Genomic DNA, 17254 nt, shown 5'->3' on the forward strand with positions numbered 1-17254 from the left:
TTCACCCTTTGCTGTCCTCAGGCTAACTCCACTCCCCTCTTCTACCCCAAATCCTACCCACCACCATGCAATTACATTTATCCTAGCCGTAACACCACCTACCATTCGAACCATCCAATCACACTCATCTCTGTCAATTTAACCCTATCATACTATCATCATAACTCACCCTATCAAACCTATCCTCACATACCCATTTAACCCCTAATCCAAATTATACTTAACTCTCTATCTTTATTCTATTACTAACCAACCCAATCTCAATTTATGTACTATACTGCACTTAAACACTTTTTATATCCTCAGAATTAACCTCTTTAATCTCCTAACTACAAATCCCATCTCAACCATGCTTCTCACCTCCAAGACTTTACTCCTCAGCCTCCCTCTAGCCTTTTTCCTCCTACTACAATTAACATCACTACAAAATTACAACATTAATTACAAACCTACATCCATAACTGCAACACAAAAACCAGCCCTTACCTCCTTCTGTGAAGTATCTTCCAGCCTATATGCATCAGATATAATCTTACAAACCAAATTAAAAAACCTTCCCCTACAAGACAATTACAAAACAAACTTGAATTTAAAATACCAACCTATATCAAAAAATAAACAAGAACCGTCAAAATCTCCCACATACTTATTTCAACCTAACCCTATGCAGAGACATTCATCCCAACCCTGGCCCCATCTCCTCCCCTTCCAACCCTCCTAACTCCTATAAATCGCTGAATTTCATTACCATTAACCTTCAAAGTATCAGGAACAAAATTCCTGATTTACTGCCTGGACTGCATTCAACAAACCAGATGTTTCTCCCACTACAGAAACACAGCTAAAGCTCTGTATTAAAAACTTGAAATTTTTACCCCCAGGCTATATGTGCTTAAGATCTGACTGACCACACAAAAAAAAAGGAGGTGTCGCACTGATAAACCCTAACACTCTTAATATTCTCTCACATACTAAACCTATTCCCAACTTTTCCACAGCAGAAATATTAATAGCCTACTTAAAAATGAATAACTGCAAGAACCTCTATACTATAGTGCTGTATATCCCACCAGGCAATAACATTTCTATACTAGAGGAAGTCCTATCCTGGATTACAAATAACATAAAAAACAAAACAATTATTTTGATGGATGTGAATATCAACTGGCTAGGCATCTCACTCCACAACCATTCCTCCAGTATCAACTTGTATAACTTACACCCAACTAATTAAAATATAACTAGACCCAACAGAAATAATGGTGGCTCTATTCTTGACTGGATCATGGTCTCTGCCCCAAACAGAATCTCCTCCATAGGGACACTTCCCAATAGTATTAGTGATCACTTACCTGGCTTTACAACCCATAAAAGTACTCCAACACTAAGTAATCACCAGTGTAGGGACAGTTAGAGACTTATCCCACTTCTGCCCATCCACCCTCAACCAAACTTTACAGATCATTAACTGGAACCCACTAAAAGTCCTTCCCCAAATGATGCTGTAGAGTTTTCTTCAACACTACCTTCCTCAGGATCCTTAACAATTCAGCTCCACTCCAGAAAACAAGAGTAAAAAGTAACCATGCCAGCTGGCTTACTAGGTACATCAAACTACTCATTAATACCAGGGATACAGCTTGGTAGCAGTGGCAAAAAAAAAAAAAAAAAATCCTTTTGACCTAATACAATATAAACAGCTCCGCAACCAGGTGAAACCCTAGTCACAAAAAATAAAAATGGTTGCTGCATTACTCCACGAAACACTTAAACCCCCCCCAAAATTCTGGGGCTCCAGCAATTCCTTATTAAACTCAGGTTTAAATAATAATCCCTGCCCAGACCCAGATAAGACACCCATGGAATTAGCCTTACTCTAACTCATATTTCATAACTACTACAGCTAATCTCACCTCCAACTTCCCACAATCCAACTTAGCTCCCTCAAATCTGTCCTCATTAAATACCTCTACCCACCCTCTACCCAGCTTTTCTTCTTCTCTCCTATACCAACCACCACCATAAAAAAATACTTCTTAAACTCAAACCTTGCACCAAAGTCCCTAACAACCTTCCACCAGAATTCCTACAATTAACACCTAACTCCATTGCCTATCCCATCAGTATACTCCTTAACAGATCCATTCAGGAGTCCTACATACCAACTATTTGGAAAAAAGCTTATATTCTCCCTCTTCATAAAGGCGGAAATAATAATGACATCTGTAACTTTCAACCCATTGCCATCCTCTTACCCAGTTTCTAAGATCCTGGAAAAATGTATTCCCAACCAACTTCCAGACCATAGCACAACCACAGCTATCATCTCCTCCTTGGACACAGTTAACCAGGCCCTGGACACTGGAAAAATTGTTGCATCACTCTTTCTTGCTCTCTCAAAGGCCTTTGATACGGTCTCCCACACTCTAATTCTCGCTAAACTCTCCAACCCAGGCATCTCTTCCCCTACCCTAAACTGGTTCTCTAGCTACCTCTCAGACAGACAACAGTCAACCAAATGGCAACAGTCTTTCTCTCCCTTCCTTAAAACAACCACACATGTTCCCCAAGGCTCCATACTAGGACCCCTTCTGTTCAGCATCTTTATCAGTAATTTTCACTATACTCTTAGTCAAGGTACAGTCATCCAATACGCAGATGACTCTACCATCATCTGTACAGCCAATTCCCCACCAGAATTACATACACTCATCCAAAATGCCCTTATCTCTACAGAAACCTGAATGACCAATAATCTTCTCACCCTAAACTCTAAAAAAAACTAAACTTGTGTTATTTACACCTAAAAAAAACACCTCACTAAACAAGGACCAATTCTCTATTCGCTCTAACGACAACGCCATCATTGAGGTTGTCCTAAACACAAAACTACTTGGTGTCATCGTAGATGAAAACCTTACATTCAACCTCCACATTCACAACAATATCAAAAACACACATCAAAAACTGGGCATGCTTTACAGACACAAATACTTCCTTAATCATTCCACTAAATTATCCCTAGCCTCTTCCTTTCTGCTGCCGTCTCTTGTTTATGGTGCTCCTCTCTTCATCAATATCCAGTCTTCCTTGAAATCTAAACTTGACTCATGCTATAATAAAACTACAAAATGTGTAACCAATGCTCAATAATCACATCACTGTTTCTATTTACAATCCCTAAATTGGCTATAACTCCCTCATTATCTTACATATTTACAACTAACCACCACCCATAAATTCATATTCAAACCATCAAATTGCCCTGCCTTCTCTCCTTACCATATACCACCCTAACAGAATTCTTTGCCTGAAAATCAATTGCTTCTGAATGTTGAAAAACCTAACCTTTCAGCTGGTCAAATGCTCTACTCCTTTACTATTGTTAAACTATGGCACTCTCTCCCTCCATCACTCAGAACTACTAGCAATGCAGTCCTCTTTAAAAAAAAATCCCTAAGACAACACCTTTCCTCTCTATGGCAATGCACATGCACCAGATCTGCACTTCCCAAAACCTGACACTATCCCAATCCTCCACTATCTACTACTCTGCTATAACTCCTTCTCTTTATATTTATCTATAACGGCAAGAATGTTACAACTATATGTGCTACCTATATTTAATCGGAGGACTTGATAAGTACTGATTATTCACACTATTATTGCAACATGACTAACCCAACTATCCTAACTCTACACTCTATCTTGTGTTATTATAGTACAAACCACTTTATCCTTGATGTTGTAAGCTAATAATTTAACAGGATTTTGCCTTGCTCACTCTATCCACCACTGCAGCTCCTATATAGCAAATATTGTTGCTTACTAATCTATGAATTGAATGTATAATACTCTGCACTGTGCAGCTTTACAGTGAAATGTATGAATGTGTTCTGTATGTAGGTATGAATTTTAATTTGATTGCAGAGTTTTGCTCCCAGGGCCTTCATTGAAAATGGGCTCATTATGGCCCAGTGGACTATCCCGGTAAACAAATGCAAATAAATAAATACATACATACTTGCTGCAGGCTGCATGCCTCTGCACCCTCTTTTGACTGATATGCATGCATACAGGTAGTACATGCTCCATGGGTGAAACACCTAGTGCTCCTGTGAGATTTCTCCCAAGTCGTGGGTCAGGGCCACCTCCATTCCAACAAGATGGCAGGTTGACAATGGCTATTCACTACCATCCTTCACTGCCCATGCTGACAGTCAAACTCAGCTCACCTGTGTTGCAGTCACAGTTTTATCCTTCTAGGCTACAGAGATGACTGCAAGCATGTCTTTTTTTAAAATTTTTGTTTTAACTCCTTATGTCAGCTTTGGGATGAAGTGACATATGGAAAGTGAGCAAGCCTGCAAGGATCTCAGTTTATGCCTCTACTTTCACTGTTGTATGCATGTCTGCTGCTGTGCTGCTGTGTTCCCTACTCTCCACTAGAAAGGGAGGACAAGTAGATTAAAACCTTTAAGTCCCTTACAGGCAAGAAAGGACAGGACAGTAGGCCTCTAAGCAATCAATCCTTCTCCTTCACTCCAGCCAGACCCACACTATTCAAATTATTAATCTTATCTTGGATCAACAGCAATGGGGATAAATTCCTTGTCCTTGTGCCCAAAGGCCAGCTTTTGAACATTTCTTTCTTTCTGTATCACAAGCTGGTGAGATAAAAGACAAGCAAGCTGCATCTCCCTCTTCAACCACAGCAAATGTTATGTTCTTTATGATTCTAAATGACATTAGCATTTAACATTAAGTGCAGCACAACACTTGTTTGTTGCGGTAGAAAACAGACCTGCTGCCATGCCTTATGTTTCGGTCTCAAGGCATAAGCATAGATACCTTATGGTCATCTACATTAAACACTCTTCTCTTGTCTAGAAATTTTCAGGACTGCCTCATGAGAACAAAGCAGCTCTTGGTTACTGAGATCAACTTATCCACCTCCATCAGACATTCAAAATGCTTTTTTCTGTTTAATTTCCCTTGTCCCTGACTCATCTAACATCCTGACCTTATGCAAAAAAAGTAATTCTGTTCAAGTTTACCCTCGGGGACAAAATATGTGTTGTCACTCAAGGATAGTGTATTCTCAAGGCATTCTACTGCATTTTAAATCATACTGTTCTACTCCTCTACTGAGTTCAGTATTATAAAGGGAGCCAACCACTTTTGATAACTACTGGGAAATCAATTGCATGTCAAGGGCTAGCTTTACAATATCCACTTTTTCACTGACGGTATTCACCCTTTACCTCGGCATTCAATCAAGATAAACTAGGCTTCCATGAGCTTTAGTGCAGAACCTGTACTGCGGAGCATACAATTTTACAAATCCTATTACTTTTTCTGGCTCTTTTACAGCAAATCATTCAAGAATGTCAACACTGAAGCAAAAAAATGTAACATATAATACTGTTAACTAATTATCTCTGAGCTTGTTCTCCCACACCCAAACAATAATATTCAAATGTTTAATAATCATAACAGATGTACATACCTTTCCAGCAGGTTTGTAACTAATTTTTTAAGTATTTTCTGTACTTCTGCTTCGGAAGAGCATCTTCTGAAGGAATCTTCATCACTATGAGACTGAAACACAAAACAGTGGATGTTATTAAACATTTCATATTTTATAGGTTCATAGAAACTTATTATGCTGTTGATCTGTGACTATCTAAAGAGGCCTAGCCTTACATACAGATAACCCAATGGTAGGCAGAACAAGGATATGTTGGGACATTAAACATTTTGCCCCTTTTCATTAGGGACATAGGTGCTAAACCAGGAATGAACTTGCAGTTTCACATCCATTCATCCAAATTATGTTTGATTAGAGTAAGGGAAGAGCAGCAGACCAGCTTACCAGTCCAGTGCACCAAGCTATCCTTCCCTGTTGGAGTATTTCTCCTCCACTGCATTAGCTCACTGAGATGTTTATGTTAATAAAGATGAAATAAAACAGAGTGATTTATTTCATCTTTATTAACAGTTTCATGAATGAAATCTGCCTGAATGCATTACTAATATGCTTTTAACTAACAAAGACTAGATTAGATGTATTCTAAAAGTCATAATCATCATCATTCTGTATGGGGCCAGATTATCACTTCAGATGTTACTACCTGTTTCAGTTCAGTGCCAATCTCCTACCTTCTGTAGGATTCCTACAGTAGGGCTAGTTCCCAGCTATGGAACTAAGTTGTCAAGGCATGTGTTACTGGCAATGCCCTCAACTAGAAGGCACTGCTTAATACAAACAGCAGGCATCATTTAGGTGTTCCTTTTGGAAATTAACTGACGGAATGTATAGGTAATTATTCAAAGCACTTGCACATGACAAGATAAATAATGGGGGGTTACAGATACTAGCTGCAACAGCTGGAAACAAGCAAAACTAATATACTCAATTGTAATTACTGTGGTGAGAAACGGCATTAAAACTGCAATACGCTCGGGACACAAAGCTATAAAATATACTGATGCATTGCAAAGGAAAAGAATGCAGTACAAGTGTTTCACAGTAGAGCACCATTTTGTTTGAAAAAACAGAAGGAGAGAGAGATGTCAAGAAGTAAAAGACTTGCAGGCTGTGTCTAAAAGGGGCAGTTTACACATTTGTGGAAAATGTGATTCAGAGACATGATTAGCTGCAATAAGGGTGACCTCATTATCAGTTAATTTGTATGTCTCTGAATCATGTACTGTTTCTGCTGCTGTTAAAAGCACCTCATTGTGATTGTGACCTATGACTTCATACATTCCCACTGTCCAGAAGTCTGCCGAATGCCTCTGATGGTGCCTCAGTCATGTTGGTGATTTATTCCTCATACTAATGTTGATTTTCTAGTAAATCACTAAAGAGTACAGTCAGTCAATAATGCCAGACATCAAGAGTTTCATACTTTTATTGTTTAGAAATCATCTAGTGTAAGGCTAGTTCCCAGGGGCAAAATCCATTAACCTTTTAAATGAATTAGAGTAAATATTTAAAAAACTGTCCCTGAACATGGACATTTTCCCCCATTATTTTTGGATTTGTCCAGATGTCTTGAGCAAGGTTATGACAAGTATGGCAACAATCCTCCACCTACACATTCAGACATGCATGCACACATGTGCACACTCACAGACATCTCCCCTCACACACATGGATACTCATTGTGCATGACTGTCCCACTGAACTGCACACATGGACACATCCATTCACCCATACACACACCTACTCTACCAATCTGCCACCAGAGTCACCAGAGACCACTCATACCCTTGCAAACACATGCACACACTTCAATGCAAACACACACACACACACACACACACACACACACACACACACACACACCACCACTACATATCTGCTAAACTGTCAATACATACCTGTAATGCCATCTCTCCCACTGGTAATTATGGAGGAATGCAGTACTTTGGCTGTGTTAATTAACATTGCTTAGTGGCTAACTTATGTTCTTGAGTGACTGTGTAAATCCCTTCACAAAGGTATACCTGGGGGGCAGCACATGACTAATTAGCAAAGACCAATGCCTAGAAATGCCCAAATAGATTTGGCATGGCTGTGGAGGCAGCCTGTTGAGGTAATTCTACCAACCGTGCAGTCTCACTGTGGTGAGCTTGTCTATAAACCAGAAAGGGGGTTCACAAGTGATTTTCAGTCCATGTTAGGGGTTACCACCGACAGTGGTGCTTCCTGTACCCTAGTCACAGTTTACCAAAGTTCTGCTGAGCCTCTCAATAAGAGATTTGTGTTAACAGGATGAAACTCATCTGTTGAAGATATAGGAGGAAATAATACAAAATAATACCACCCTCTGAAAATGATTAAGCCCTAAACTGCCATTGCACTGGACTTAGGATCATGCAAAAAACAGATAAATCACCAAAAAGCCTCAGAAAATGTCTGACATGAAGTAACGTAGGAGGAGGAGAAGAAAAAAAAAACAGAAACAGCTTCAGAAGTTCCCTTGAGAAAGACAATCAGTCCAGTAAAACATGGACTGATGGATCATTTCATAAAACTAATATCATCATTACAATACAAACATTCTCACAATTTCTTTTATGTATCAGTCAAATGCATTACATGCATACCAATACTTTGCTTTTAAGTTCCATATTTCAACACGGGAATTAATATGTCTAAAATCTTAAAACTTTCAAAGGTGAAATGTTCTGAAAAAGGAATGCAAATATATTATCTGAAATATACAGTCTAATTCAGTCAGGAACTACAGAAATTAAATACAGCTTGTTGATACCCTTTTCTTCGATTTGGAAAGTCCTTTGAGGTAAGTATCACAGAAGCCAAATGTAAACAGTCTTCTGGGCAATTTTATGCTTCTGTGACTTAGGTAAGCTTCCCAGAAGACAATGCAGCTCTGAACTTAAGTGAGTAGACTTAGAAGAGAGGTGAAGCATTACAGCAGATACAGAAAGTAACAGTGTATCACACAGACTCAGATCCTTGGTATATATAAATGTGACTGCAGTTATTACATTAAACAAGCTTTGCTAACAGCACTACTAAATACTACAATGTGACAGGAAAACTTCCATCAGAACTGAATTCACAGGAGGCTAATACATTTATTTTTTTTATTTATTTTGCAGTTACTATACTACTGCTCCTGTTTAATGTGTGTTTTGTCAGGAATACCACAACAGTGTAACTGATGCAGCAATAACCAAAGAAACACAAAAAGAAAAAGAAGGGCCGAAATAAAAGGACAACATTAAAAAAAAAAGATCAAGATAAACCTGGTAGTAAATCTATGCAAGGTTGACCTTAAATTTGAAACAGTTTTCTACATTTTGTGGTGGTGCATTAAGTGTTTGCAAAAATGTGTGTATGGCATACAGTGATGGAGCCCAGACTGAGACCCCGATGACTCAAGTTCGATTAGCATCCCAGGTTCTGAACAAACCTGGCTACAAGTACAAGAGCAGCAGCCATTATCTTATAAATTTTGAAAGATAGTGTGGGGGTGCTGTATGTGGTATAGCACTATCCCAATGAATGTGCGCAGAGCCATAACTGCAGAGCTACCAGCCGAATTCAGCTTAGAGGGACTCCAGTAAACTGATACTACCTTCAGTGGCACATATGCCCATCCTAGGGAATAACAAAAAATCCCCAGTATACAGGACAGCCCAGTAGCTCAGTTTTGCATTTCCACTTCCCTTTCTCAACCTACTGATGTTGAGGGCATTCACAGCCCTGTGGTGTAGTACTGTAGACACTATGATATGAGAGTGGGGCAACATCAAAGAACAATAATCAGCTGAAAAACACAGGCGATATTAATCTGGCTGACTTGATAATGAATACAGGATCCAATGGAAAATGCAGCAAAAGAGTTAAAGGTGGCACTCCCATGCTAAAAAAGAGAGAGAGAGAGAGAGAACATGTAAAACAAACGCAATGACTTCAAGAGTTTTTTTTTGCATTAAACATCTACCTTTTTTTTTATGAACATCAATCAACCTTTCTCTAATGGATGATAACCTCAACATAGCAGGAAGTTTATTAATATATACTAAAAGTTAGTAACCAATATACACACAAAAGTTATAATAGGAGTAACGTTAATAATATCCAGAATGACAAAAACAGATGCAGTAAAGCTATCACAAGACCAGTTTAGTAAATATTTTATAGGTTCATAGGTTGATACTAGGCTATCGGCCCTAGGGCCTATACAAGCCTACCCATAATTCCCTGGCTATTTCTTCCCACACTATTTACTTCCCTGGACCCCTGTCTTTTATACTTAACGTAACATTTCATTTTTCTGGTTGTTTTATGATGCAAGGGAAATGCATACAGCATCCTTCTCAGACAAACCAGAAATGAAATGGCAAATATGTTTTTATGCTGGCAATAGTCCTGGTTTAGTATAATTAGTATATACGGTAAGTATAAAGGATACATTATAATTAAGAATTCTAAAAGCTGTAATTAATTCCATTTTTACTAAGGTACAGTTACGTACCACCAACATAAACGGTTTTGTTGATCTACTATGTGGACTTGCTCTACATATAACAAAACAGGACGTAAGTCTGAATACATACAGAGAATGCTGTTATGAAGAACTCTCTGGGGTTGATTAATAAAGGATAGTGTGGGGTGGAAGCCTGGTATACATCTTGTTGTAACTGTTTCTGATTCAGAAATAGCCCTGTCACATTACTGAATTGTAAAGTGGTGCAGTACCACAGAAGGCGGTCTCTGCAGCCTACCAAAAATGCTAATTAGGCATGCAGGGGCGGGGTGGTAAGTTAACTAGCCAAGTGCTCTCCACTGGAAATGCCTGCAATAAGACAATATAGCAGGGTTATTCAGAGAATCATTCAGCTGCGTAAGCTAATTAATTCATCCTTGTTAATGAACACAGTCAAAAGCTCGTGTTCACACATCATAACAGACATAAGTGCCAAGGAGTTTAGCAGACAGGCAGTGGTGAGGGTGTGTATGTGTAAGGCTGCATTTGTGAGTGTATGCAGAGGGATGAGAAGCCCCAGGTGTGTGTGTGTGTGTGTGTTAGTGTGCACCAGGAGGATGTTACACCTCCACACTCCCTTAGAATAATACCAAAATCCTGCAATATTTGAGGGGGACAATTGATAGGCACCACTGACAACTCTTCATATTGTGCCTTAGAAACACTTACAAACATAAAAGTACATTGTTTTGCAGTACAAAAAATGTGGGGCAGGGGAACATTAGAACAAAGGGATAACTCTTTAGCAGTCCTTATAGGCACTTACAAAGATAAAAAGAGCATTTTACATCATGAAAGACAGCGGCTTGGGAGAGAAAACATAAGGCACCAAGGAATCTTTACACTGTGCCTTAAAGACACTTTGCTGCACCCTCTGCACTCAAGTACATCTTTTCAGCAGAGTGCTAGCTCTTTGTGCCATCACTAGACACCAGAGATAGTCCTAACATATTATCAAAGCCTTTACAAAAATTAAACTAAAAGGTAGGAAGTTTTGAACCCAACATCCTTCATACGGATAGCAGGATCCTTAACCCTCCACAACAACTAAAGAATTAATGTAAGAGGGTATATGTTTTTATGTTTTTACATAATATTAAGTATGGAAACTATAAGGTCTAGCATTATTTACTGAATGCAAGGGTCTAGGAGTTAACAGTGATGGGGGCAGGTTAAAGGAGCAAAAACAGGAGAGTTCTGTAAAATAAGGGGAATGGGGATGTGCTCACATGGCTGGAGGCTTTGGGACAAATCCAGGTATAACACTAGATGACATCAGGGAGAATTTTATACCATTATTTGAACTCACTGAAAATGTTATTAGAGCAACAGGTCTAGCATCACAATACAATTTCTGAACACTAAGAATTACTCTCTAATGCCTGGCACTACTGACAGACTATAAGGATCTGTGATTTACAACTGCAGGGAGGGACAAAAATAAGAAGATACATCAGAAATATTAAGTAATTAAGGGAGAGGTAACAGATTTGTTGCTGTGTGTGTGTGTGTGTGTGTGTGTGTGTGTGTGTGTGTGTGTGCGCGCGCGCAAGAGACACAGTGAATGGAGGGTTGCCTGTGCCAATGCAAAGCATGGGCTGACAGTGTTGACTGCTGCAGGAGAGTACTGATTTCCATATATAGTAGTTAAGAGCAATTTAGAAACATGCAAATTAGCCAGTAACAAGGCCTGTCCTTATTGCAGCTAATACATCTCTGAATCACATTTTCCCACATAGCAGAAACAGCCTCTTTTAGCCATAGCTCTTAATGCTGGCAGTGGGATTCCTTCTGAATAACTGGGTTTGTTCCATTGCTGAGAAACCTAACAATACGTTATGAGCTGGGCATGTCCAATCTATTCATATAACTGAAAGCTAATATTATAACTATGTCTGTAACTTTTACTCAGCAAGAAACAGCTTAACATACTGGAAGCTTATATTTATTTGATGCTGTAAATGGCTTAGTGAAAACAACACGACATTTCTCACTGCACGATAACCAAACTAATAAATACAACTTGAATCAGTTATAAGTGCCAAAGAACATAACTTAAAGTTTTTAACATATGGACTTGAAGTGTAATAAAAAAATTAAAGGAAATTTATACCACTCTGATGATTTAAAGGACTAAGTGAAATGTATATGACATTGCAGGCAGGCAAACAATCAACTGAATGTTCTCTAGCATATAGATCCGAAGGGGTCTAAATTATATTATCGAAAGCCGACAATGTCAAATCTGACACTGTCAGCACGAGAATATAGAACGCTCAGAATCTCGAGAGTGTAAACGGAAATCTCAGTAAGGGGAGATTTCTGTTTACTGCAATGTAGTGTGGTTTCAGAGTTTGTAGCAGGGGGGTGTGGGGGGCACAGAGGGGATTGCCTCCCTGCTTAAACCCATTAGGGTACTTTTTTCTTTTTTGTCTTTTTATAAGGTCGACGTTTGAAGACATTTACCATATGGTGTCGACCATATGTTGTTCAATGTTTTAGATCAGAACAGCGAATGTATGTACATCTACACATTTATGTCGATGTACATACTGAGTGAAACACCTAAACAGCGAAAACCGGAACGCCGAATGTGTTTCATCACCATAATGCGCCACATAGGTAAGTAAAATCTAAACTAAAATATTACATTAATTAGCTTTTGCAGGGGGGCAAGCCCCCCTGCACCCCCCACACCCACCTACTTAAATATACCAACTCCAAAACCGCACTACAGTGGGGAAAAGGATATATTTCCTTATCCCCACCATCGTGCTGCTAGCTATGGAACACGTTCGGCGTTCTGGTTTTCGCTGTTTAGGTGTTTCACTCTGTATGTACATCGACGTAAATGTGTCGATGTACATACATTCACTGTTCTGATCTTTCAGTGTACTCATATAGAACCTCTTATAATATAGACCCAGTCCGAAGTGAACAGAAGACCATTAGAAGTTAAGCGTTGAAATGTTCTTTATTAAATAGTTTAAAGGAGTTTTAGTTAATGAAATTTTACAAATGGTCAGGTCTTCCTCGTTCTGTCACATTTCAATCCCTCACAGACTGCAAGATCCTAAGCCTCTTCTAACTCCTTCTCTGCTTCTATCCCATATCCATAAGCTACTGCTAAGGCTTTATTGCTTCTATTCTTCTTAACTCTCTCTCACTATCTATCTGCATCACTAACTTTCTGGCTGCTATTTTCCTAACTGAAACTAACACTCTATTTTGCATGTACTATAACAGTCAATGTCACATATTGCACTACCTACGTAATACTTTTTTGGACACTGCCTACATCATATGTATGGTGACAGTGACTATTATTGTCTGTAATGATTTAACTGTATAGAATGGTCTAGATGTGCAGTAATATATTGCAACATCTTGTAGCAGTTTGTTCTTTCAACTTATTTTTTGTATAGTATTTCTAATGTAATATCTATTGTATTGTATTATACTGTATTTGTATTGTACTGTATGTGGAGCTTTTCTCCCCAAGCCTCTGCTGAAAATGGGTTCTGTAGACCCAGTCAGACCACCCCGGTAAACAAATGTCAGATAAAATAAATAAAATAAAATGTGTAGTACCAATGACTATTTCTATTTCTGTTGAAATAGCCTACACTTTTAAGATACTTACAGGATCATTATAAGAAAATTGCTAGCTAGTCAACTATAACTGAGTTCTGATTAAGGCTTTATCTGGGGATTGGTGCTGATATTACCTTTGTCCAAAGTTCTCCATGGGAGATCTAGCTCAGGGGGCGTTATACCAGATCTAATTGTAAAGGATAGGTGGCTGGGGTGCAGGGGTTTAGCTGAAGACCTAACAGTAACTTGCAGATGGGAAATATTGTGTGGAACATAGATGTTCACATTTGATAATAAGGAAATGGACTTTTCACAGGATCGATAGGGAAAACAGCCAGATAGTTATCTGTAGAGCGCTATAATTAAAGGACATAGTCACGTTAAGAATACAAGACTTTAAAAAACTCATCCTGATCGCCAACCAGGTCGAGTGACAAGAAAGTGTAATACTCTTCATAAATGATTTACTAGCACACTAGTAAGAAGTAATGCGTAGGATGTTGGTTGATCAGGAAAATATAATTAACTCTTCAGAGATGTCAGGTAGTAAACATTTGCAGCCAAGACAATGATAAGCAAAGATTCTCTGCTTCATTTTAGGACCTGGGATAAATGGAAAGAAAGTAACTATATAACAGTATTAACATGAAACTTCAATCTAACCTCAGATCACAATAAAAAACAGGGTTTTCAGAAAAAGAAGAATATCAAACAGTGATGTTGGAAAAGATGAAAAAACAGTAAGTAGATGTATGGATGACTTTTCATAAGGAAGAGCTGCAGCTACATTTTGTAGAAGCCCTGTAACAAACGCAAGTAGGACTGATTTGGTGATAATGACGGAATTAGAGTGACCCCACTAACATATACTAAGAAAAATAAGATGCGCATGTGACTGTGCTCCAATTACCCTTTCCCATTACCTGTTAACATGTGTATGTGTGTAAAGTAGAACGTGTGATGCAGAAACACAGGAAACCAACATATCACAAACGGAAAGATAAAGAAGCAAAGGCAAACCTACAATATATAGTAAAACAAATGATAATCTTCCATCTATAACAGAGGCAGGAGTGGAATGGCAGGATGAATTAAAACAGTGATAACAACCGATCTTAAGGCAGAGGAAATATGAAACTGATAAAAAGTCTAAAAAATGTATAACTGAAAGAGGAACAACCAGTTAAGCTTCAGAAAGTAATTGTTTCACAGATAAGCAAATACATTCAGTTAATAAAAAGACAAAGTTCTAAAGGTGGAAGCTAAATTCCCACCTATTTTCCAGGCAAAGGTAGAACTTACTGAAATAGAATTTATCTGGTGATTTATTATAGGATAAATATTTGCCACGGAAGTTGAAGGAGATGAGGCAGAGAAACTTAATGGCAGCAATCAAAAATACACAAGGAAAGTGAGAGTGAGAGGGCAAGAGAGTATTTTCAGTAAAAAATGTAGAAGTAGCTTTTAAATGATATTTTCTGACTTATGTACTTCGCATTTATGACAGTGCAGACACAGGCAGGACAATGGATGATGGTCCTGAAAGCTACACTGGACAACAGATCCCAATGTATAATGGATTTGGACACAAGAGAAAAAGAAATGAGGGATGCAATAAACATACAAGTTAATAAAGCTACACGCAAGATGGATTTTTTTGCAGTTTTATAAATGGGAAGGAAACACAATAATTAAAACAATAAATGAATTGAATAGTAGAAAGAAAAAAAAGGCTCCGGCAAAATATGAGAAAAACAAGAATCTAAAAGTGACTCACCAATATCCATCAAATTGCTTCCCAATTTCTGTAATCAAATGAGATACTAAAATACTTGCCAAAATATTCACCAAATAAGTGGACCAAATTCTACCACAAATAACTGATGGTGGACAAGGCATAATAAAAGGAAGACAGATAAGGAGTGCATTGGCAATTTTTATTGTAAAAATGAAAGGCAAAGTAAAAAAGCAGGCCTGTAGCTATTTCACATAAAGAAAGCATCTGATTCACTTAAATGGAAATGCATATTTTTATAAATGGAAAAATGACATACAAGTCCAAAATTTACAGCATGCGTTAAAACGTAATGTACTGCTCAGAAATTTGACATTCTGATAAATGAAAAGAGACCAGAACAGGAAGACTTATTTAAAGATCCCATGCAAGGCTGCCCCTTGTCCCTGGGACTCTGTTATTGTAAATCTGGCTTGTGTTTAAATAGTTGAGGACACTAGGTGAGGGGGAAAACATGTTTTAATGTTTGCAAAAGACTGGCTCTTTATGACTGACCAGACAAATGTAATTCTGTAATGAAGATATTTAGAAGTTCTAGTAAATACTGCAGTGGTGAGGCTGAGATCAGGCAAGGGCAAGGACCCTGTGGATACATTAGAGAAGAATTTTTTCTGACTTTTGTAGGCTTCTTAGTCATTCATACAATTTAGGCCAGTATTCAAGAAAGTGTCAGAATATTAAAAGACAAGAAACAAAATTCATTATTAAAAGATGTATACAAAACTTGATATCGTTAACTGTCAAAATCAATACATTTAAAATTATGACCCCCCTATTAGTATTACATGTCCTCAGAAACCTACCAACTATATATGAACACACAAAATTGCAAGACATTCTTCAAATGGCTGAGAATTTAAGTCTGGGGAAAAATAAAGATATAGTGGAATCAGTATGGTGATGGAGGTTGCTACATCTGCTAACATATGACCTGACATTTAATACAACCCAATATATTACAATTAACATGGATAAAACAAGCAACATGGACTATATAAGGCTTGACCTATCTACTCAGAACAAGGTGAGGAAATGCTATGTGCTTATTTTTACTGAGACTTGGCTAAACTCAAAAATTAATGACAGTGCAGTCCATGTGGAGGGGCTCTCACCTTTTAGAGCAGACAGAATACATTCTCTAAGTGGTAAGTCCAAAGGGGTGGTGCCTGCATATACATCAATAATAACTGGTGTAGCAGCTTTGAGATAGTATCCTTGCACTGCTCAGATAATCTATAGAGTTTTGTCACTGAAATGCAGACCCTTTTATCTACGAAGGGAATTTAACAGCATCTGCATCATAGCAATCTACAGTCCTCCCAGTGCTAATCCAAATGAGGCAATGACCACATTATACTAGGCTATAAATGAACTGCAAAACCATCCAGACTGTGTTCATATAGTGGCAGGTGACTTTAATCAGGCCAACTTAAAACGGTTCTGCCCTTCTATTTCCAATATGTGGACTTTGCAACAAGGGGCTAGAACACACTGGACAAGGTATACAGCAATGTTAAGCTGGCATTTAACGCAGTGCCTGACCCACACTTGGGAAACTCTGTCCACCTCTCCATATTGTTACTCCCAGCATATAAACCATTGCTAACTAGAGAGAGACCAACAGTGAAACAAGTAAGAGTATGGTCATAGGGTGCAGTCTCAGTACTCCAGGACTGTTTTGAGAGCACAGATTGGAGCACATTTAAGGAGGTGCCTACTGAGAACTAGTGTATCAACCTGGAGGAGTACACCAAAGCAGTGATGGGCTACATCTCGAAATGTGTGGATGATGTGACAGTCACCAAAACCATCATCACACGAGCCAACCAGAAAC

General features: G+C 38.4%; 1 protein-coding gene across 2 annotated transcripts in view; it reads right to left on the reverse strand.

Annotated features, from left to right (window-relative positions):
- The window catches only part of POLI (DNA polymerase iota), an 869655-nt gene that overhangs the window by 44234 nt on the left and 808167 nt on the right, over window positions 1-17254 (reverse strand). For both annotated transcript variants that reach the window (XM_044075156.1, XM_044075163.1), the window contains one exon: window positions 5510-5601. In XM_044075156.1, coding sequence (XP_043931091.1) covers window positions 5510-5601 — 92 coding nt within the window. The remainder of the gene's footprint in view (window positions 1-5509; window positions 5602-17254) is intronic.

Source organism: Protopterus annectens, chromosome 1.part1, assembly GCF_019279795.1.
Source record: "Protopterus annectens isolate FY-2018-M chromosome 1.part1, PAN1.0, whole genome shotgun sequence".
NCBI lineage: Eukaryota > Metazoa > Chordata > Ceratodontiformes > Protopteridae > Protopterus > Protopterus annectens.